This window comes from Echinops telfairi, unplaced genomic scaffold (assembly GCF_000313985.2).
Source record: "Echinops telfairi isolate 266 unplaced genomic scaffold, ASM31398v2 ScPeMD7_3533;HRSCAF=4204_0, whole genome shotgun sequence".
NCBI classification, from domain to species: domain Eukaryota; kingdom Metazoa; phylum Chordata; class Mammalia; order Afrosoricida; family Tenrecidae; genus Echinops; species Echinops telfairi.
This window is the reverse complement of record NW_022107431.1, coordinates 35316031-35336495: the sequence shown is the minus strand read 5'-3', so window position 1 is coordinate 35336495 and position 20465 is coordinate 35316031. Positions and strand designations below refer to the sequence as shown.

Genomic DNA, 20465 nt, shown 5'->3' with positions numbered 1-20465 from the left:
GAGGTAGCAGATGTGGTGGCAGAGGTGGTGATAGTGGTGGGGTGTCACCGAGTCGACTCTGCCTAACGGCCACCCCAGGCAGGGGGGGAGGAGACATCGCCTGCTGCTCCAGTCTCACCACTGTGCTTAGGCCAGAGCCCCTTGTTGCAGCCACTGTGTCAATCCATCTTATGAAGGGCCTTTCTCTTCTTCGTTGCCCCTCAACTTTACCAGGCAGGATGCCCTTCTCTAGAGACAGGTCAGGTGTTCAAAGAATGCGCTGGCATTCCCAAGAAAGGGAAATGACTACCCAGACGGTGGAAGGTTCCAAGAGCATGCAGGGCTACTGAGACATGCCGGACATTCTCACTCACAGCCACTGAGTCACAGGGTCTAAGAGCTGGCTCCTACAGCTTGCTGACTTTCAGCTCTTTCCGGGCGTAGAGCCTCACCCAGCCGCTGAGCTTCCAACTGCTTGCCTTTCTGAGAGCAGCCCACTCCACAAGGCACCACACCGCCTAGCGCAGTGGTTCTCAACCTTCCTCATGCCGCGACTCTTTCACACAGTTCCTCATGTCATGGTGACCCCCCAACCATACAATTATTTTCATTGCTACTTCATCACTGTCATTTTGCCACTGTTAGGAATTGTCATGTAAATATCTGATATGCAGGATGTATTTTCATTGCTACAAATAGAACATCATAATAAAAGCATTGTGATTCATCACAAAAACAATGTCATTATATATTGTGCAATATATATTTCTAATGACAAATAAATGAAATTTTGTCTTGAAGCATGGTGTAGCATGGGTAAGAGTCTTCATGCAGGGGACTCATAGGTGGGCATATCTGCACGTGGGCGGACCGGCCTGGAGACGGATAGAGGAGTGGTATCTCGGTTTCTAAGCCCATGGGAAATGGATGTTTTCTGATGGTCCTAGGCGACCCCTGTGAAAGGGTCGTTCAGCCCCCAAAGGGGTTGCGACCCACAGGTTGAGAGCCACTGATCTAGGTAAGAGTGATGCAAAAAGCAGCCACCATGTAGAGTGGAACACAGAGGGAAAGCTGAGCTACCGGAAACCAGAGGCTTGAAGATGATTTGAAGATGATCCCCTTCACATCTCCAGGTGGTGCTGGGACATCTAAGGGGTGGGGGTGGGGTGGGGAGATGCTGCAGTAGGAGCTGTGGGTTGTGGCTCTGGCGACACTGGCCGGGACTCGGGACAGGGTGGTCTCTTCTCCCACACTCCCTCCTGAACCTCCTCTGGCCTGCCACCCAAAGAGAGCCATCTGGCAAGAGCGTGCGGGGAAGACGGAGGACGGTCTGCAGAGCTCACTCATCGCACCAGCCGAGCGCGAGCTGTGGACGTGGGCTGCCAAGGCTGGGCAACCATCGGCCCGCTCCGTTCTGCGGCCTTCCTTGCCCCTCAGGAACCTCTCGGAAGCTCAGGCTTCCCCCAAGCGCTTCAGGCTAAGAAACAATGCTTCATCCTCTGCCTCCAACCCATATTTGAGACTTATCTCGCCTAAGTTACTCAGAAAAAAGGACATTTGACTAGGTAACTGAAGGAAACCATACTACTGATTGAGCTGAATGCTTGCTTATTTATAGCTCTTAATATGCCAAAGGACTCCACTGAGGACCAAGGGCGATCTGACTGGAGGCAGAAACAAGGTCCCAGGCAGACCCCGGGGAGGCGTGTTCTGCCACCAAGGGCAGAAAGCTGTGGGACAGGGGCCCATGGCGCCTGGAGAAGGCCAGGCCCGAGCACACCTGCCTAGTCTTTTCCGTGGTCTCCTGTGCTGTCTGTGGGCCAGGCTGGACTTGGTCCCTATTTTCCTTGGGTGGTGACTCCTCACCGCCCTTCCTGGATCCCTCAGTGAAGGTGACCCATTGTTGGCCACGGCGCAGCTCTTTGTCCCCACCTGCAGGTCAACCGGGGACCTGACTCCGTGGTCCCGCCCAGAGGGCAGAGCTTGCTGTCTCACCGAGTCTGACCAGATCCTGCTACCCGGAGTCCTCTCTAGACGTGGGGCCACTCTTTCTCTTCTCTGTTCCCTTGAAGAGACATCAAATCTTGAATCTGGGCCTTGTCACTGAGACCGGACTTCCTGGCCCCTCCCACTGTACCTTACTCTCCTGGCTGATGCCCCTACCCCCTCTCCATGGCACTTTCTTGCCATGCCCCCTTGAACTTACCCAGGAAGGGTGTTGCAACTGCATCTACTCCCACCACACTCCAGCGGTGGGGACAGTGGGGACGGGGGTGGGGCTGGGGGCGGGGTTTAGCACCCAGTCCTACAGGAGGAGAGGGAGGGAACCTGGGACTTTCAGATCAACCGAACAAAAATGAGCAAGGCGACATTCTTAGTATAAGCAAGGGGGACTGGTGGCCCTAGAATATCCCAGAATGCGATAGGGTGCTTTCACTTCAGAGATGGGGGCAGGGGCGGGCGAAAGTGTTTCCTCTGAACAAGGGAGGCAGTACCTGAGTTAGAGAGCCCCACCAAGTACTGGGGGGTCACTGGTAACACAAATAGTCAAGTTATTGGCAAACCCAAAGGTTGGTGTTTGGAACAAACCCAGAGGTGCCTTGCACAAAAGGACTGGTGACCTGTTTCCCAAAGGCCAGACTTGGCAGCACTATGAGACAGTTCTACCCTGTGCACGTGGGGTGCCCATGAGCTGGCTTGACAGCAATGAATACCATGTGCTTTGCAGGTGGCCGGCTGTGCTGATGGGAGTGAATTGGTCTAAACCAGGCACCTTACTGGAAGATACGGGCAACCGAGGCAGAAAGGATACACATTGCAGTTGGGGAGAGAGTGGCACACACGAATAGCATGGAAGCATCCCTGGCAGGGACGAGGGTCAGGCAGAAAGGCGGTGCCGGGAAGTAGGAGCTCTGTGCAGTGGAATGAAGGAGTCCAAGGGGGAGACTTCAGCTGGATAAGGCGGGGTGAGGAGAGTCAGTCACCAGGTTAACTCTAAGCCCGGAAATACCTGTTCCCCTGCTCCTTCTGCCTCCCAGATTCCTTACCCAGCTCTCTCCCAGCTAAGTCTGTGAATGCGGGCAATCGCTACAAGAGCACGCCAGCTATCACATCGTGTACTGGGAAATTGAAAAGCCTCCTTCTTGCAACTGCAATTTATTGCCACAAACGGCTTTTATATGATCTTTCTGGACAGGGTCTTGTAACTCTCAGAGAATGGCTGGCTCACACTCAATGCCACTGAGTGGGTGCCGTCTCATAGTGACCCTATATAGTAAGGTGACCAGATTTTAACATTGGTAAAGTGAGACACCCTAGCTTGTCATGCATTCAAACGCCACGGGATGTGGGGAAAAATTATTAAAAATTGGGACTGTCTCGCCAAAAGCGGGATGTCTGGTCACCTTAGGGCAGGGTTGATGTGTCCCTGTGGGTTTCTGAGACTGTAACTCTTTACGGGAGTAGAAAGCCTCATTTTTCTCCCATGCAGCGGTTGGTAGTTAAAAACTATTGACCTTTTTGGTTAGTAGCCAGCTATGCAAATCATGATTTATGGTCCACTGAAGTTCACCTGTTCACCGTCCTGCTGGGCGATCCATGCCTTGAAATGGACAAGGATGAGGTTTATATAAAGGGTGGCTATGAATCAGCATTGATTGGATGGCAGTGTGTTTGGAGGCTCAGGTGACCTCACCCATCTCAAGGAGTCTGGATGGAGCGTGTATTCAGATGCAGGCCCAGAAGACGAGAGTTTAACACTGAAGAGTACAAGAGGGCCAGCTGAACTTGTCAGGTCAACGGAGAGCTGAGTGCCTGCAGGCATTCAGGGAGCTGTACCCTCTGTCTGTGCAGGGCAGAAGCAGGAGTATGCCCCCTGTAATGCAGGCGCTGTGCACTCCCCGCCGCCCGAGGCCTGGGGAGCCTAGGGGCAAGAGAGTCCCGCAGGCCCAGGTGGTGGGGCAGGGGGGCAGAGTGAGATCAGTAGGGTCTATGCAGAGTGAGAGTAACCAGAGGCTGCAGTAACATGAACATGTCTGGCCCGAACCACAGCGTTGCTGTCCAGAGACGTCAGACTGGACATGGGGCAGGTGGAGAGGGGATAGCATTTCGCCTGGGAGAATCTCTTGTTACCATTTGCTTTCTAGACAGAGCTTTCACTCTGTCAGCCCAGGGTGTGCTGTGTGTCCATCACAATCCAAGATGAAGCACCCCAGGGGTGTATGTGCCTCACTCCCAGCAGTCTAATGGCCGCCTGTCCTCCCCGTCCCCTCGCTCGGCCTCCACGTGCTCCCTGCGAGGAGGCAGCACTGCAGCAGCATCGCCCACCTCAGTGGGGTGCTATGTAAAGCGGCCACTCTTGAAACCCTGGTGGCTTCTGTGGCTGTGTGCTCCCCTCGGGGGAACTGGGGCACATGCCCCTGCCGTCGGGCATGTAGCTCTCAATTGAACGAGCTGGCCTCACCCAGGAAGAACAGCCACACATTGAAGGCCGGACCCTTAAGAGAAAGTGCATGCGGAGGAAAAGGGAACAAGGGAAGGGTCAAGTCCAAGGGGCCTGAGTCCCAGGCTGTCTCAAATGAAAACAGACATCACCCACACACATACCCGTGTATTAAACTGTCATTTTTAGAAGGTGCTAGGGGACCCCAAGTGGGGGGCACCACTAATCTTTTCAAATGTTCAGTTCTCACAACCATTTCTCAGTCCTTTTCCGGTTGGGGAGGCCCGGTGGCTAGTTCTGGCCTGGGTGGGACTGTGGGTGGGAGTGTAGCCTGCTGGTGACCGCCCACGAGACCAAAGAGCGCTGTGTCAGCAGATTGCAGTGAAAGGAGGTGGAGTTGCCAAGTCACTGAATGGAGGGGTTTTGTGACATGGTGAAGCTCAGCACACAAGGCAGTATGTCAATCTGTAGCACAGTATAAACCGGCCTCTGCTGTCATGGGCAGACATAATACAGCAGAGCATTTCATCATTTCTCCTTGATGCTCCGCCCTGCAGGAGACAGGCCCTGGAGAGTGAGCCCCACATGTAGGCACTGTTGCAGGCTTCTGGAGGGCAAAGGTCTCCTTTCCGCAAACAAAGGCATGACCGACAGCTTACATCCTCTCCGACAAGTGCCATGCACAGGGGATGCGGATAATGCAGGTGTTCTGGGTCAAATGGCCAAGGGTAATCAATGACAACACACCGTACCGTGGACCCAGCCTAGTTGTGGAAAAGCGTTGTGCAAAGTGAACTATGGAGAAATGGTCCCAACAATACCTTTCGAATGAGCATTCACTACTTTTCTTTTCTTTCCCCACAACCAGCCGGGCATCAGACTCCACAACTTCCAGCTCCCAGGAGGCAGTAATCCGGACAGCTTCCTGACTTCCTGAATAAGAGGCATTCTGACCAAGGGAAAGGCTATTGGACCGATTTCCACTAGAATTATTTTAATTGGCCTGTATCATTTAAGGTATTTTCAAGAAATTTCCCAGAGAGTTGGGATAAAAAAAAAAAGCATGGACCTTTTAACGCAGACTTCTTCGTCGATGCAGTCAATTCCCCAGGGATACAGCCGCACTCCGCATCGCTTCTCTCTTCACGCTGGATGGAGAGCTGGGTGCTGCAGACCACCATTCTGAGAACAAGAAAGGACAGGGGCAGGGAGACTTGTCCAGCTTAAAACACGGGGCCAGCTCTGGCAGAACAGTCACCAGAGTTCACACTGACACCTGTCAAGGTGCAGGAGCAACAGGGCAGAGACGGGATCTTTCTATGACACCTGGGTCTCGGGGATGACACCCATCCCAGGCTCCCAGAAAGAGACCACCCAGCTCTGGGAGCAGACCTTAGGATGGAATTGATAAGGTGTACCTGAATGCTGGGGCCAAGGGTGGGGGGACTTGTCTGCCACCATCCTCCACCATGGAAGACTAGGGAAGTAGGTGGAGGGACTGGCTATACACTCACCCGGCCCTAGACAGCAGTGCTCCAGACCAGGTCTAAGAAGGCCAGCACCCTGCACCACCCACCGCAGAATCAAAGTGAGGCTCGAGACGTAGCCACCTTTAATTAGTAAAAATGTGCTACTTTTAATATTAAAGAGCACTGTTTAAGGAGACTATATTTGATTTGTGTTTGGATAAAATGCAAGAATTCATGTGAAAGCAGCCAGAAAACCTTAGGTGAAACAGACCCCACAAACCCCCAAGTCTGATTTAGTGACTGTGATAGGAACCCCTCATCGGTGTCTGAGAAACGAAGCACGCTTTCTGTTATGCTCAAACTGCTAAGGCATTTTATTATAAGCTTTAAATCGCAAATAGCTCAGTTCCCAACAAACAGCTTCCATTAATTCCCAATCCAGATTTCAAAAGCTTTTTTGTCACATTCTAAGCTCCACACAAAACAGGTTAAATATTAACTACCTCAACAATACAATTTAGTTACTTTTCCTTAAAAAGTACACAGTAAAATTGAAAAACAAGAGAGAAAATTGTAAACATGTGGTTTTGCTAAAGTAGAGTTCATTTCATGATAATTTGATATCTTCTAATATATTTTTTTCTGACAGTTTCCATAAATCGCAGTAAGGGAGATCCATTCACTAAAATCTCAAAAGAAAAAAATTGTTTTCCTTTCAAATGATAGTGCAATATTAGCCTTTCTTTGCCAGTTGACAACTTAAATTTTTTTTTTTTTTTGCCGGCGTGATCATTAATTCATCCTTGTAGCTGAGGATGGCGCTTTACTTTTCTCCCATCTAAAAGTTATCAACTGCACCTTGTTCCTTTCACTACGTTATCACTGGAGCCTTTTAAAAGTTGAGGTTTGCCGTGTCACTGCATGTGGTAACAGACAGGAATTCTGGCCCATCATTCTTTGATCTGCAGAGAAAACCAACCACAATAGACCATGCGTTATAAGTTAACCAATCAGATGACCAGAGCAGCACAATAGTAACACAGGGAAATGACAGCAAAGGGATCGTGGCATCAGGAAACGCTCCCCGGTGGGTCCTCCCTGGCCCCCCAGGCCTGTCACTTCTGAGAGTGAATATCATCTCACCATTTCCTTCCCCAGAAACTGACCCGCACTGCACATGTATGAAGAATGCCCTGTTGGACTGCACCGGCTGTTGGTGAAGACGACCGCCACTCGTGGTCCGGCTGCCCCACGTGTGTGACCACGGAGCCCCGCACTTCATGGGGGTCGTCTTGGTTCCCAACAGCACCAGATCCTGTGCAGTCCATTCCAACCCCGGCCACCCGCGCAGGTTCCATCGCCGTGCTTTCTCCGACGAAAGCACCCTGGCAAGAGTCTACACCGGTGTTGCTGGGAGCTGGGAGCAAGATCGCAGTGTGGGCAGCTCAGCACCAGAGCCCTTCCGCTTCGCCTCTAACCCCTGCTGCCTCCACAGAGGCTTTAAATCAATGGTGTACACCAAGTTTCCGAGTGTTTTACATAACACAGGTGGAACCAAATTCTGATGCAACTTAGTAGTCCGTGACCAAAGTGCATGCACATCCAATGACACGAATTAAATTTCATGAAAACAACCCCTGCCTTTCATAGTATTTTAATATAGGATATATAATATAATATAGCAATGTTTAATATACATAATACATATAGCATGTATAATATGTTATATATAAACTATATGATATATAATCATATGTCATATATAATACAATATATGACAATATATGAATATATAATATATTAAAAAGAGCTGCACTCATCGTGGCAGTGTGGAAGGAAATTCCAGGGTGGTTTTCTCTGGCTTCATTAGTGTGCTATTTTAATCCACACACAAGTACACCTTACTTTATCTAACAGATACGTTTCGGAAACATTACTAGTACACAAAGTGTGGACTAATTAAGGACTTTGAAGGAACTATTTTAAATGCACTAAGAGGTAATTAAAGAAAAAAAAAGGAAAGCTCTTCTATTGATAGAAATTCTTGTTCCTAATTCATTTAAATCCTAAAAGTTGTATTCCATTCTTTTTGGAATACAAGTTGGATCCTATTCTTTTTTTTAAATCATTTTATTGGGGACTGTACAACTCTTATCACAATCCATTGTGTCAAGCACATCTGTATTATTTGTTGCCATCATCATTCTCAAAACATTTGCTTTCTACTTTCTTATAGATCTATTTTTCCAATAGATTCCCTTTAATTCTGAGGTGAGAACTGAGTTTAAAAGACTCAAGATAGGAAGTTTTAAGACCAAATGGTCTCTTCTTATCATTCCTTTAGTTTCTTAGTATACATTTTAATGCTGTGTTCTAACCTAACAACTGGGTATTCAGTCATAAAAGTTCAGTTCACCTCACCACGTGTTGCCATAAAGCCGACTCTAATTCCTGGTGACCCCATGTGTGCCACAGCACCACTGCCCCACAGGGCTTCCGATGCCTGCTTTCTCAGAAGCCTTTGTCCACGGTGCCTCAGCTTGGCCTTGAACCTCCAAACTTTGGGTTAGTAGCGAGCATGTGAACTGCTCACTCAAGGACCCCCGACGTCGCAATGTGACAATTAAAGGGGGTAGGAGACATGATAACCACAGGTGTCCAATCAGTAGCTGGAACATACCTCGGTGACGACACCAGCAGCTATTGTAGACCCGCTGTAACGCAGCATGAACCGCCCCAGTTCTTTAAAGTCTTTGTACAGCTCCAGAGCAATCGGTCTTTGTGTCTGTAGCTCCACCAATGCATTCTGGCCCTTGGTCAGTAACCTACCAGACCAAAGGAAAACAAGCAGAGTCAACCAAAGCACTGCCACTGAGTCGGTGCTGACTCAGCGCAACCCACACTCAGTATTCAATAGCACCGAATAAATGTGACAGCAACAACTGGACAAAGAAACAGTTCCCATATATAATCAATACAATAAAAATAAGAATAATCAATACCAAAAATAAAGAGAAAAAAATTAAACGAAAGATTGAGTTTCCTGAGCTAGCGGAATGAAATGTTGAGACAGTAGCTGGTTCACCTATGTTTCTATTGGTCTTCTGATCACAATCTACCCTTCAAAGGCCCATCACAGTCTTGAAATGCACGAGGCCCCTCCTGCCCAATGCTTTCTAGTTCATACTCTTATTTGTAGATCTTTGCTGGAAAATGGAAAAGTTACCTTTAGAAGAGTGGCAGGAAGGCTGACTCCTACAAAGGGGTTATTTGTGCTTAAAAGATAAGTCCAATTCCCTATATCTGTTCAGGTAAAATTCTAATTAGTGGACGTGTACATTAGGAAGCTGTTTTTAAAAAAGGATTATAATCTCCTGGTACCAAATGACAACTCTGAATTCCTAACACACCCACTGAAGAGCAGCAGTTCTTTTAAAAAGTCCAGGACAAAAGTTACATATAGAGATATTTCAAAATACATTTGTTGAAACCAGAGGGGGGCCTGGGGCATGAACCAGATTATAAAGGGCTTCTTACAAACCTGACAAAAAGCACAGAACCTTGTGCACAGACCCCACCCCAAGCGAGTGCTTAGGGACAAAATCCAAGCAGAGACATTTTGAAAATGCTATCCAATTTATTTCACTGTGCTCCAGAAGGACCGGGAAGAGCAACTGTAAACTCCCCTTGCTGGGGACAGATGGATAGATGACACTAGAGAGGTTCCCAGAAAATGCACCCAAATTTCCAAAGTTTGATTTGGAAGACAGCATCCAATAAATTCACAGATTACTCTTGATTTCGTTTCTGGAAAGTTCAACTTCACCCAGCATAACGGTCCATTATGTGCCTCATGAAGGATTAGGGCCACATGGTGCTGGTGCAAAAGAAGAGACATGACTAAGTTACAAGGAAACCACTGGGAAGAGGGGCGGGGATGCTAACAGGAGAATCAAAGTTCATGGGACAATGGAATGAAAAGATAATGGGATTTCCTCATGAACTTCTTGAAGGCCCCTGTAGAGGAGCATGCCATCGAGCTGGGGCTCTACAGCAGGCAGGGGAAGGCAGGGTAAGATAAGGATGAGCCAAGTCAATTCCAGATTGAGAATTCTCCAAACCCGCGCCTAGGACAAGCAACCTGGCTTCTGCCAACAAGGTGACGCAGTGACTGGGCTACACCCCTGGCTCTGTGCCGTGTTTGTGACCCTGAGATGGAAACGAAGGCTCTCTGAGAAACCATCGTTGGGTCTCTCGCATGGTGGCTGAGCAGATAAACCAAGTGGGAGCAGCAATGGCTGCACAGAGCAGACAGCCGTCTCCCAGGAATGTCAGTTCTGTCTCACATTTCCCGGAAGGATTCGGGGACACTTCATTCCAAAAGCTAAAGGTTCAGGCTAGAAAGAAAGAAACCTCTTCAAGAAAGAGACCTAGTGGCCTTTCCTCCTTGCTACGGGAGGAACAGGCTTAGAGTCATGAGAAGGTCTCTTCAACTTGCAGCCAACCCTTTAAGCCACTAACCACCTACACAGGTGCAAAAGAGGGGGGACAACCAAAGCGTAAACCAGGGGCATTTCTGAGTGGGATTCCCCACAGGACCGAAACGAGGAAAACCCCACAGCTGAAGCCGCCAAGCCAGACTGTGAATAGTCTTTAGAGGAATTTGGGTAAGAAACCTGCATTTTGTAACATTTGTCTCCAGCCTCTTGCATTTCATTTTTATTTCAAGAACTTGGTTTCTCAGGAAGCACTTCCTTTTTTCAAAAAGCCCTCATCTTTTCTCATGTGAACGGGAACTGCCCACACTCAGCCGGCCTGGCTATCACAAGTCAGAGGAGAGCCAACAGACAGGCATCACCTTTGCGTGCAGCTCCCAGGGGCTCTGAGCATCCAGAACACACCTCTCCGTGGGGGTAAGCCAGTCATGTTCTTCGTGAGGCTGGCCTGAGCACAGGGAGGATGCTCCTGGAGGAAACGACGGGAAAGCCGAGGAAGCACTCAGCTACCACCGGAAGGTGTGGCTACGTAGAGTGCCAATTCATCCTTCAAAACGCTTCCCAGGATTTAAGTGGCCCCCTGCCCCACCCCCCTTTACACCTCTGTACCTAGGACTTCAGACCTACACAGACATTTGTATTTACAAGTCACCTTCCTACCACCGCACACAGCAAACTATCTCTAGCATTTACATTTAAACAAGAGCGTACGGATTTGTCTGTTTGCTTTAGTCTAGTCCTTGATTTCTGGAACACGTAATACCACAAAGTTGCATATCAGCAAATCGGTCCCCTCATGAGGAATGTGCGTAAACTGCCCATGGCCACGCCCTCATGGAAGCACTCGTGTAATAAGTAAATAAACTAAACACCCACTTAGGCTTCTTCTTGGTGACTTCGCCCGTGGTTTTGTTTAAGACGCTGATCAATCTTTTAATAACGGCGGGCTCACTGACAGTTTGGTAGTGTAACAGCACCTGGAACAACAAACTTGTTAACAATTGCCAAATTCTGTTTATGCGACAAACATTAAGAAATGCCCAATCCTGTTTCCGGTGGCATCTCCTGCCCTCTATGCGGGTACTTATCTTTAGTTACATTACTGGTATTCAAGTCAGCACCGAGCTCAGTGGCTGTCGGGATCTCTAGTTGCTTCGCCTCTAACACTCCTTAATCCACTAAGGGCTAGTCACAGGAGACAGTTTCCCATTTCTGCACCACCCCTTACTGTGTCAGCTTTGGGAAATCACAAACGTCCTGTCTCTTTTGCCTTTCTGCTTCTGGAAAAGGTGGAGGAGAGCCACATCTTAGAAACTGGTAGAGATTACAATAATTTGCATTTAGGACAATGTTGTTGATACTCATATTATAAGGAACAATAAGAAAGATCCTGTGATGGAGCCTCATTTCTTTCCTATGTCTTGCTCTGCGTCTCTATTTCCTCAGGTGTAAAATAAAGATGCCTTCTGGGGTTGTGATAAGAAATCGAAAGGATTGGACACTGTGCCAGACCGAGATGGTAACCAAAGGTGAATCGTTTTATCATAAAAATAAAGGAGGGAAGGCTCCCTGCCCTGGATGGAGTAATGGTTACACAGTAGGCTGCTAATCACAAGGTAAGCAGTTTGAAACCACCAGCAGTTCTGAGAAAGACGAGGCTTTCTGCTCCCCTAAAGAATGAGTCCCAAATAAACAAATAAATAAATAAATAGATAAATAACGGAGGGAAGAGCATGTTAATACTCCATAGCAATATATTCGTCATTGGAAATTGAGAATAAATACTAGCAGTATAGAGGCACAAAGAAAAGAAAGAAAACAGCTTTTTAAGCTGCTCCTGGGTGCCACGCTTTGTGGCAGTATGATTTACATTTATTATTTAATACGCAAGAGGTTAGACAGGCTTTCAGATCAGACAACTGGGTTCAAATCCTGACTCAGCTTCTAGCCTTGTGATCTGGGGCAAGTTCTTTGACAACCCACACCTCCAGCATCACAGCCTCAGATTCCTGATCAGTAAAATATGGTCATGGGATATATGTCAAAGCGAAATGTTGTGCTTATTCTACAGTCCCAGAATGATTCCCTACAACTGAGGGTAGTACTGAACCCTAGCAGCCCAGGTTTCTTTTCTCATACCTACTAAACTATGATAAAATTTCATTTACAAACTAGGCACAATAAGAAATGAATAATAATAATAAAACAGAACAACTAAGTAAGTGTTACTTAAATGCAAGAACTTCAACACCACTGTTGCTCTGAAAACAAGTATGACTACAAGTGATTACAAGGTGGGTATGTATAGGGCATAGATATGTTAGTGGGTCATGTATAGATCATTGATATGTTGGACAAAGGAATGATTCAAGCCAAGTTTTTGTGCTACAAAAACTCAAACAAACTCACTGCCACCGAGTCCATGCCCACTCACTGCGGCCCCACAGGGCAGGGCGAACTGCTGCTGTGCGCTTCCGAGAGGAGAGGAGCGCAGCCTTTCTCTAGTTTGGAAGCTAGTGTTTCCAACTGCCGCCCTTGGGCTGGCAGCCCAGATAACCACCGCTATGCCTTGAGAGGGCCTATGTTAGCAGACACAATTAAGAACCTGTGAAGTATTTACTTCTGAAATGATGTGCTGTAGAAATGTAGGGTGCTGCTCCATCCTATTAGGGGTTTTACATATCAAAATACCTTTCTAAAATGCAGAGCTCTGGATTTTGATACACACTGGTCTGGGGTGGGGGGGGCGGTGTTTAGAGAACGACTAGGAGGCCGTACTGGATGTGGAATTGCGAGAATCAAATTATCCAGTGTTTTGTAAACTATCATATGCTGAATCATATGTTAAGCACTGCAATAAGCGAAGTCAGTGTTTTCTTTCCTTAAACTAACAGGTAACCTAGGTTTATGAATAGCAAATAATAGAAATTCTGTTAACGTCCAATCTAGTCTTCAAATTTTCCTATTAAAAAGTGTTTTTAATATAGTTTATATGTCTACATATGTGTATATGATACTTTGTATCATGTACACAGAGTTTACCATATAAACAAGGGGAACTTGGATATATGTTCGTCCCATTAAAACTTACTCCCCATAAAGGTTTCATTCCTTAAGTTTCTCCTTGATTAAAAAAATAGTAAGTGCTTTTCCCCATTAGGATTGGTCCTTGAATTGAATGGTACCCTTGAAGCTTCTTTCCTGAAACAATTTTCCTCTTGGCATTTGTGAATCAAGATTATTCCAGCAGGGTCTCATAAAGCGGCACTGAAAAACTTTCAATTCATGTTTATTTTTAAGAAGCCATAGTTGGCAGGAAGACAATATTACTATTCAAAGTAACTTCTGACTTCTTGACCTCTCTACCTGCACCTTGGCAAATAATACTGTCTGAGTAAATCCAACTCTTCAGGCTTCACCCTCGCCAGCGAAATCACTTTCTAAGAATGAGTTCCCCTTACCCATTCACTTGTAGTTGTGTATTGTGATTCACTTGTAGTTGTGTATTGTTATGGCTAACAATAACTGAATTTTGAATATCTAAAAATTAAGTATTTTCAACTACAGACAGTTTCTGGGTGACAAACTATCAACTTATCCATAGTTATAAATCAACCCTTGTAACGACTATTAATATTAAAAATTCAAGGCATAGTTTTCGCTTGTAACCTGGGAGCTACCTATTTAACAATTTTATTGGAAAGAGACTTTTGCTCCCTTGTGAGGATGTAGGAGAAACAGAACATAACTATAAAGGCATCTTAAAAACATAATTTAATATGCTTCAATTTATATAAAAATAGTTACAAGGAATTATGAGCAATGTACATGATTAGGATTTAATTTCAAATAAGTGTAAAGTTAATTTAAGTGAGCTAACTAAATTTATTCCCAAATCTAAAGACTACCACCAACTTAGAAAAATGTTCAAAGTCCAATGTTATCAGTGACTTATTTTTATTTCAAGTCATGTCAAATGGTAGAAATAATCCATTCATATTTCCAAAGCCAGTTTTTCATTCCACTAAGAATACTTTTATGTTTATACAGAATCTGTACTATTTGAGTTGATCTGAAAAAAGAAAGTCAAATGGGCAAAAACCTTAACAAAGTCAAGGTTCTAAATGCACAGAAAAAAATTACACATAAAACAAGGAATTTTTGATATTCACGAATCCTGTAATGATAGGACAAAGTCTCCCTCTACCCATGTCATGTACATGTTAAAATGTCACTGGTCCACTCGGGCCTACAGGCCAGCCTCACTGCTGCAGGGTCTGAGAGTGCTGCTCCCCAGTGTGGAGAAGCTCCGGACAGACCATCAATACTCGTGGGTGGGCAATATCTATGTACAGGGGACCTCAAGACTTTTGAGGGAAAATGGAATGAAAAGAAAGTGGAATTTGTTGTCAAATTTTTGGAATCCCCCTTATACATATGAAAATTGCCTGAAACCCCAACAGTAATGTAGATTCCGCATTACGGAGCATTCTTATTTTCTTTATGGGTGCCCCAAATGTCCTATAAGAATGTATCACTTTTATCGCCAGATAATTGGCACATATGCATTATTAAACAAAGCAACAAAAAAAAAAGAGAGAGAGAGAGAGAGAGATCTGCTGAGTGGCTATTAAGAACACAATAAAAAACATCTACCATTTTCCTTATATGGATTTTATGATCATCAGTCTGTATCCCACTAATTACAAATGGCCTCAATCCCTCTTTTTAAGAATTCCTCAGGAACAACAACCACCAAAAAACTGCTATCATTTCCAAGTTCTATGTTAATACTTTTCTGGGTTCAAGTAATAATACAATTGAAAAGAACTATAGCATCATTACTAAGAAACTTATGATTTTTTTTTAAGGATAAAGCTACTTTGATTTTATGTATACCACCAGAGTAAAGCATTCGGAAACTTACAGGAAATCCTTTAGTGATGGGAATTTCAATATTAAAGATGAGGATTCGGGCTCGGAAGCGAGTGCAAGCTTTAATGGGATCTTTGGGGCCACAAAACACGCAGCCAACACTGAAGCAAGAGAAAAACAAAGCAAAGGGAAGGCAGATGGAAATAGATTCATATCCAATAGGAACCCCCTCAAACCATTTGCCACGAAAGGAAAGCAACTACCTAAAGGAGGGACCGTTACGAAACGCTCCTTCCTGGGTTAGAGAAAACAAGGGTGATCCCACTAGTTCTCGATCACTTTTTTCACACACTTGATTTCACATGGCAAGTACGCTGGCTGGTTTGAATTAATTCCCATTTGAAGTAGACTATGTTTTTCTTATCATTTCTATACCTTCACTGGGGTCTGGGTTTGACCAAGTGAGATTCAAAATGAACACCAATTCTTTCGCGTGAGCCCGCGTATAGCCAAGCCCAGGTGCTTTCTGAGGCCACTATCCAAATCAAGGGTTGCCCACACTCATCTTCACACTCACTTGATTTTGATGATATCCATCCCAACCAACGTAAGACTAACATGGTCTCCGGCTGCCGCCCAATCGACAGGTTCATCGTGCAGAGTGATTCCTGCAAGTGAGTAAGAACCAAAGCACAGAGTGAAACACCTCCTGTCAAATCGTAACAACCCTGACAGTTTGGCTGATTTGTGCTTCATCAGTCGCTACTCATCATTTTCAGTATGAATGGATCGAGAGTGAGAAGTCTAACTGTGCGCACTGAGGAAATACACTTCCTCTAGACTTGACTCTTCCAGCACACACCCTACACAGAACAGGACTCACCTCTGGCCATAAAAGGCTGAGTGTTGCTTGTTTAATGCAGATTTTTATACTCATTTACTCAAGAGATAAAAGTCATTGAAAACAAATGCCTTGCTATCAAGGCAATTCTGACTCACAGTGCCCCTCTAGGACAGGGTGGATGCCCCAGGTTTATGCACAGATGCCACATCTTTCCCCCATGCAGTGACTGCTGAGTCCAAACTGCTGGTCTTTCAGTGAGCAGCCAGGAGCTCACCCCCCAAACCACCAGGCCCTTATAGTCCTTACGCAAATCCTACTTCAATGGGTGCAGGCATAATGATACCATTTCACTGATCTTTAGGGACATAAAATATAGGACACCTAGTATTACTTTGGTTTCCTGCATTCTGCTTTCAGACAAGCACCAAAATGATGGCCTGGGGGGATTCACCCAAGTCATCTGGGGGGAATCAGTGCTCAGTCACTGCTGCACATGATCCTCATCAGCCCCTTCGACTATTCCTGGCTCAATGAAGTCTTCCCAGAAAGGGCTCTGAAGACTGGTCTAAGAAAAAGGATCTATTTTTGGAAACTGTAAAAATAAAATTTCATTTCAAAAAGACTCCCAGGCTGCACATACTGACACTAGCCAGAGGTGGCCCTGGAGAGAAATGCCAGGGGACCCTCAGCCACTCCCTTCAGAAACCTAAGCAAGCAAGCCCACCTGTTCTGCACGAGAACCAGCCTCTCTGTTGGAACGTGAGCTTCTTGATGAACAGTGTGTAGGCCATCCACTGTGCAGATTCTATTTAACTTGTCTTTGGTAAATCATAAACTACCCGTACGGTTCGGAAAACACTCTTATTTGTATGCAGCGTATTCTTAAGCTCTGAGGGGTTCAAGGAGAGTGTAAGAGCTCCTAGAAATGGTTTTGGAAGGCACGAGGGAGCCAATCGGGAAGGTCTGATAAATTTGGGATCAGAGACTAATTCTTGCCTGCCACATTATTAACAAAGAAAATCTTAGGCCAAAACAACTTGCAACCTTTACAAGAAGTATCGTAGTTATCCATCACGTGGAAACACAAAACTGAGGGCTGCACCGTCCTTGCTAACATCCCTGACTCCGCTCTACATTTAGGCCTCACGATGTGGCCTACGCTGGCATGAAACCTCTTATCGTCAACAAGTGTGCTTTGAAAGTGAGCACACTGGCTCAGCCTAACAAATAACATCAGTAAACTAACTCTAAACTATACCTTAGAGTAACAGAAGGAAAAATACTGAATTTTTTTTTTCAATCTCAATAGGCCATACTTTCACTTAAAGGTATTACAGAGAATCTTGCCTATAGGCTAAAATAGAGCTTCAGTTGTATTTTGAAGGCAAAGGCTTTGTTAGAAAGCAGATCAAGGTACATATGGAATTATACACCTTTAATCAGAAATCAGAGAAGAATCCATGTGTCTCCATGCGGAAGTGTAAAGCCACATGATCCAAAGACACAAAGGATGGTCACACGGGCATTAGGTCTACGTGCAAAGTCAGAGATGGCATGGCTTTACACTAGTTCAATTTCGCTTTTCAAATGAGGTTTTCCTGCATTTGCATATTTGCACACTGATATCTCCCAGCATTCGGGGGTGGGGGTGGGGAAAGGGGTATAAACATGACCCCGGCTGTTAACTTGCTATAGGTCTGAAATATGCATGACACAACAACACAACACCAGATGGTAGTGGTCGGCTTCCCCAGTGACTCTTCAATGTTCGGCTAGGTTTAGAGTGGCTTTCTGCTCCACCTTAAGGTCTTGACTGAATCTGTCAGGGGTCTATACCACTGATCAAATCCTCATCAGGCTGCTTGAACTGAGGTCAACAAATAAAGCGTTACCACAATTAGCATACTACATGTGCATATATACACACTCAGAGAAAAATCGTTTAATGTTTTCACATTTTGATCTTCAACAGTTAGTATCATTTTGACAGGTATAGTTTCAGTAAGAGTCAGTAACTAAACTACTTCAAATAAGCTCTTGAATTAACTTAGAGGTTAAGGGGATACCTTTTGCCGTACAGGTTTCATTAGGAGGCATTGCCAGTAGCCGGTCACCAGTCTGGATATAACCAGCTTCAATTTTGCCAGTTACGCAGAATCCTGATCCTTGATCTGCAAAACATGCCAAAATCCCCTAAAAATTCATACAGCCACATTATCTGATAACTCATACTCTCTCCTGGCTATATTTCTTCTACTGTTATTTACATATTCAGAGTTTAGTGGACATTAAGCAATGATCACTGTCTGTTTTTTAACATACATACAGATAAAGTACCAAATTTTCTTGTTAAGATTTTCTTGAAAATGAAAATATCCGTATTTTTTAAAGTGGAGCTGTATTTACTTCTTGAATGCTTACTGAATGCTTACTGAATGCTTACAAAGTAGCAGTCACTAGAGATAAAGAGGTGAGGCTATAAACCCCTGCCTTTAAGGCATTTACACCAGTGGAGAGAATGCTAAGGCCTCAGCCTTTGAAGGAGAAGGAACCAGTCTGCTTGGTGGGCTATGGGTGGGCTAAGACGTTGCTGAGCCGGAGAGCTGCCATCCACAGGCACAGAGGCAGAGTGAGTGAGGTCTGGGGTGCCACAGATGACACCAGGAGCCTGTTCAATAGTGGCAGTCAGTAAGGCGCTGTGAACAGAGAAGTGACAGGGTTCTTTTCTGTGCAATGTAAAGCATAAATTTAAGAAGTTAGAAGGAAGGTATGAGATAGCGTGATAAGGGCACTGAAGGATAATGACAAAGAAAGAGAAATCTGAGACAATGATGCCACTAACTGTGAGAACGGATAAGAGACAAGATCTATTCTGACCTTAAGTCTCTGAGGCCAAACTGTGGAGAACATGCCCTGCAGGGGGCAGCAATCTCCCAGAATGGTAGGCACCCCAGGAGCAGGCGCACCCCTGTGGGGGTGGATGTCCATCAACAGTCTGACACGTGTTAGGAGAATGGCACAGCAGGTGTGAAGAAGCAGGAAGACACAGGAGGTAGGGGAACACACACATGTCCAAATTGGAGCCTGTGGAGCAAGAGGATGGCAGACTCCACTCAGTCCTGATGAAGGGTCAGAGAGAAGGAAGCCCACAGAGAAGAGACACAGAGAAAGTGGGTCACAGAATCCAAAGGAGAATGTTTCAGGGTGAGAGTAGTGAACAGCACCGGGAGTAAGGCCGGGATCAAGATCAGGGGGCGTAGGCAACCCTCAGAGGAAAAGCAGAAGTAAAGAAGCCGATCAAAAAGAGAACAGGAAGTGAGAGAAGAGTCAGAAAGCATTGTTAGCAAAAAGAAAATCAAGCCTGGCTTGTATTTTAAGTAGATAACATGCATTTTGGAAACTCTACCATATTTCTTCTACTAGAAGGCTTGATGCTAATAACATGTACATTTCAATTTCATTGCATGAGTTTTTTCTTTTTTTGAAAGGTAAAGTTCTCTCTCTTTTTTTTAATCATTTTATTGGGGACTCGTATAACTCTTATCACAATCCACACATACATCCATTGTGACAAATACATTTGTACATTTCTTGCCATCATCATTCTCAAAACATTTGCTTTCTACTTGAGCCCTTGGTATCAGCTCATTTTCCCCCTTCCTCCCTGCCCTCTTCCCTCATGAACCCTTGATAATTTATATAAATTATTATTTTGTCATGTCTTACACTGTCCGATGTCTCCCTTCACTTACTGTTCTGTTGTCCGCCCCCCAGGGAGGGGGTTATATGTAGATCATTGTGATCAGTTCCTCCGTTCTCCTCAACCTTACCCTTACCCTCCTGGTATCGCTACTCTCATTATTGGTCCTGAGGGGTTTATCTGTCCTGGATTCCCTGTGTTTCCAGCTCTTATATGTACTGGTGTATATCCTCTGGTCTAGCCAGATTTGTAAGCTGGAATTGGGATCATGATAGTGGGGGAAGGAAGCATTAAAGAACTAGAGGAGAGTTGTATGTTTCATCAGTGCTATCCTGCACCCTGACTGGCTCATCTCCTCCCCATGACCCTTCTGTAAGGGGATGTCTAGTTGCCTACAGAGAGGCTTTGGGTCTCCACTCTGCACTCCCCCTTATTCACAATGATAATACTTTTTGTTCTTTTATGCCTGATACCTGATCCTATCAACACCTCGAGATCACATGTGCTTCGTCCATGTGGGCTTGGTTGCTTCTGAGCTACATGGCTGCTTGTTTACCTTCAAGCATTTAAGATCCCAGATGCTATACCTTTTGATAGCTGGGCACCATCAGCTTTCTTCACCACATTTGCTTATGCACACATTTGTCTTCAGCAATCGTGT

General features: G+C 45.5%; 1 protein-coding gene across 2 annotated transcripts in view; it reads right to left on the bottom strand.

The window, feature by feature from the left end:
- Positions 1-6239: 6239 nt before the first annotated feature.
- The window catches only part of HBS1L (HBS1 like translational GTPase), an 84991-nt gene continuing 70765 nt past the window's right edge, over positions 6240-20465 (bottom strand). For both annotated transcript variants that reach the window (XM_004702157.3, XM_045294342.1), the window contains 6 exons: positions 18171-18275; positions 15838-15928; positions 15313-15421; positions 11262-11362; positions 8570-8714; positions 6240-6851 (listed from right to left, as the gene is read on the bottom strand). In XM_004702157.3, coding sequence (XP_004702214.2) covers positions 6840-6851; positions 8570-8714; positions 11262-11362; positions 15313-15421; positions 15838-15928; positions 18171-18275 — 563 coding nt within the window. In that variant the 3' untranslated portion in view covers positions 6240-6839. The remainder of the gene's footprint in view (positions 6852-8569; positions 8715-11261; positions 11363-15312; positions 15422-15837; positions 15929-18170; positions 18276-20465) is intronic.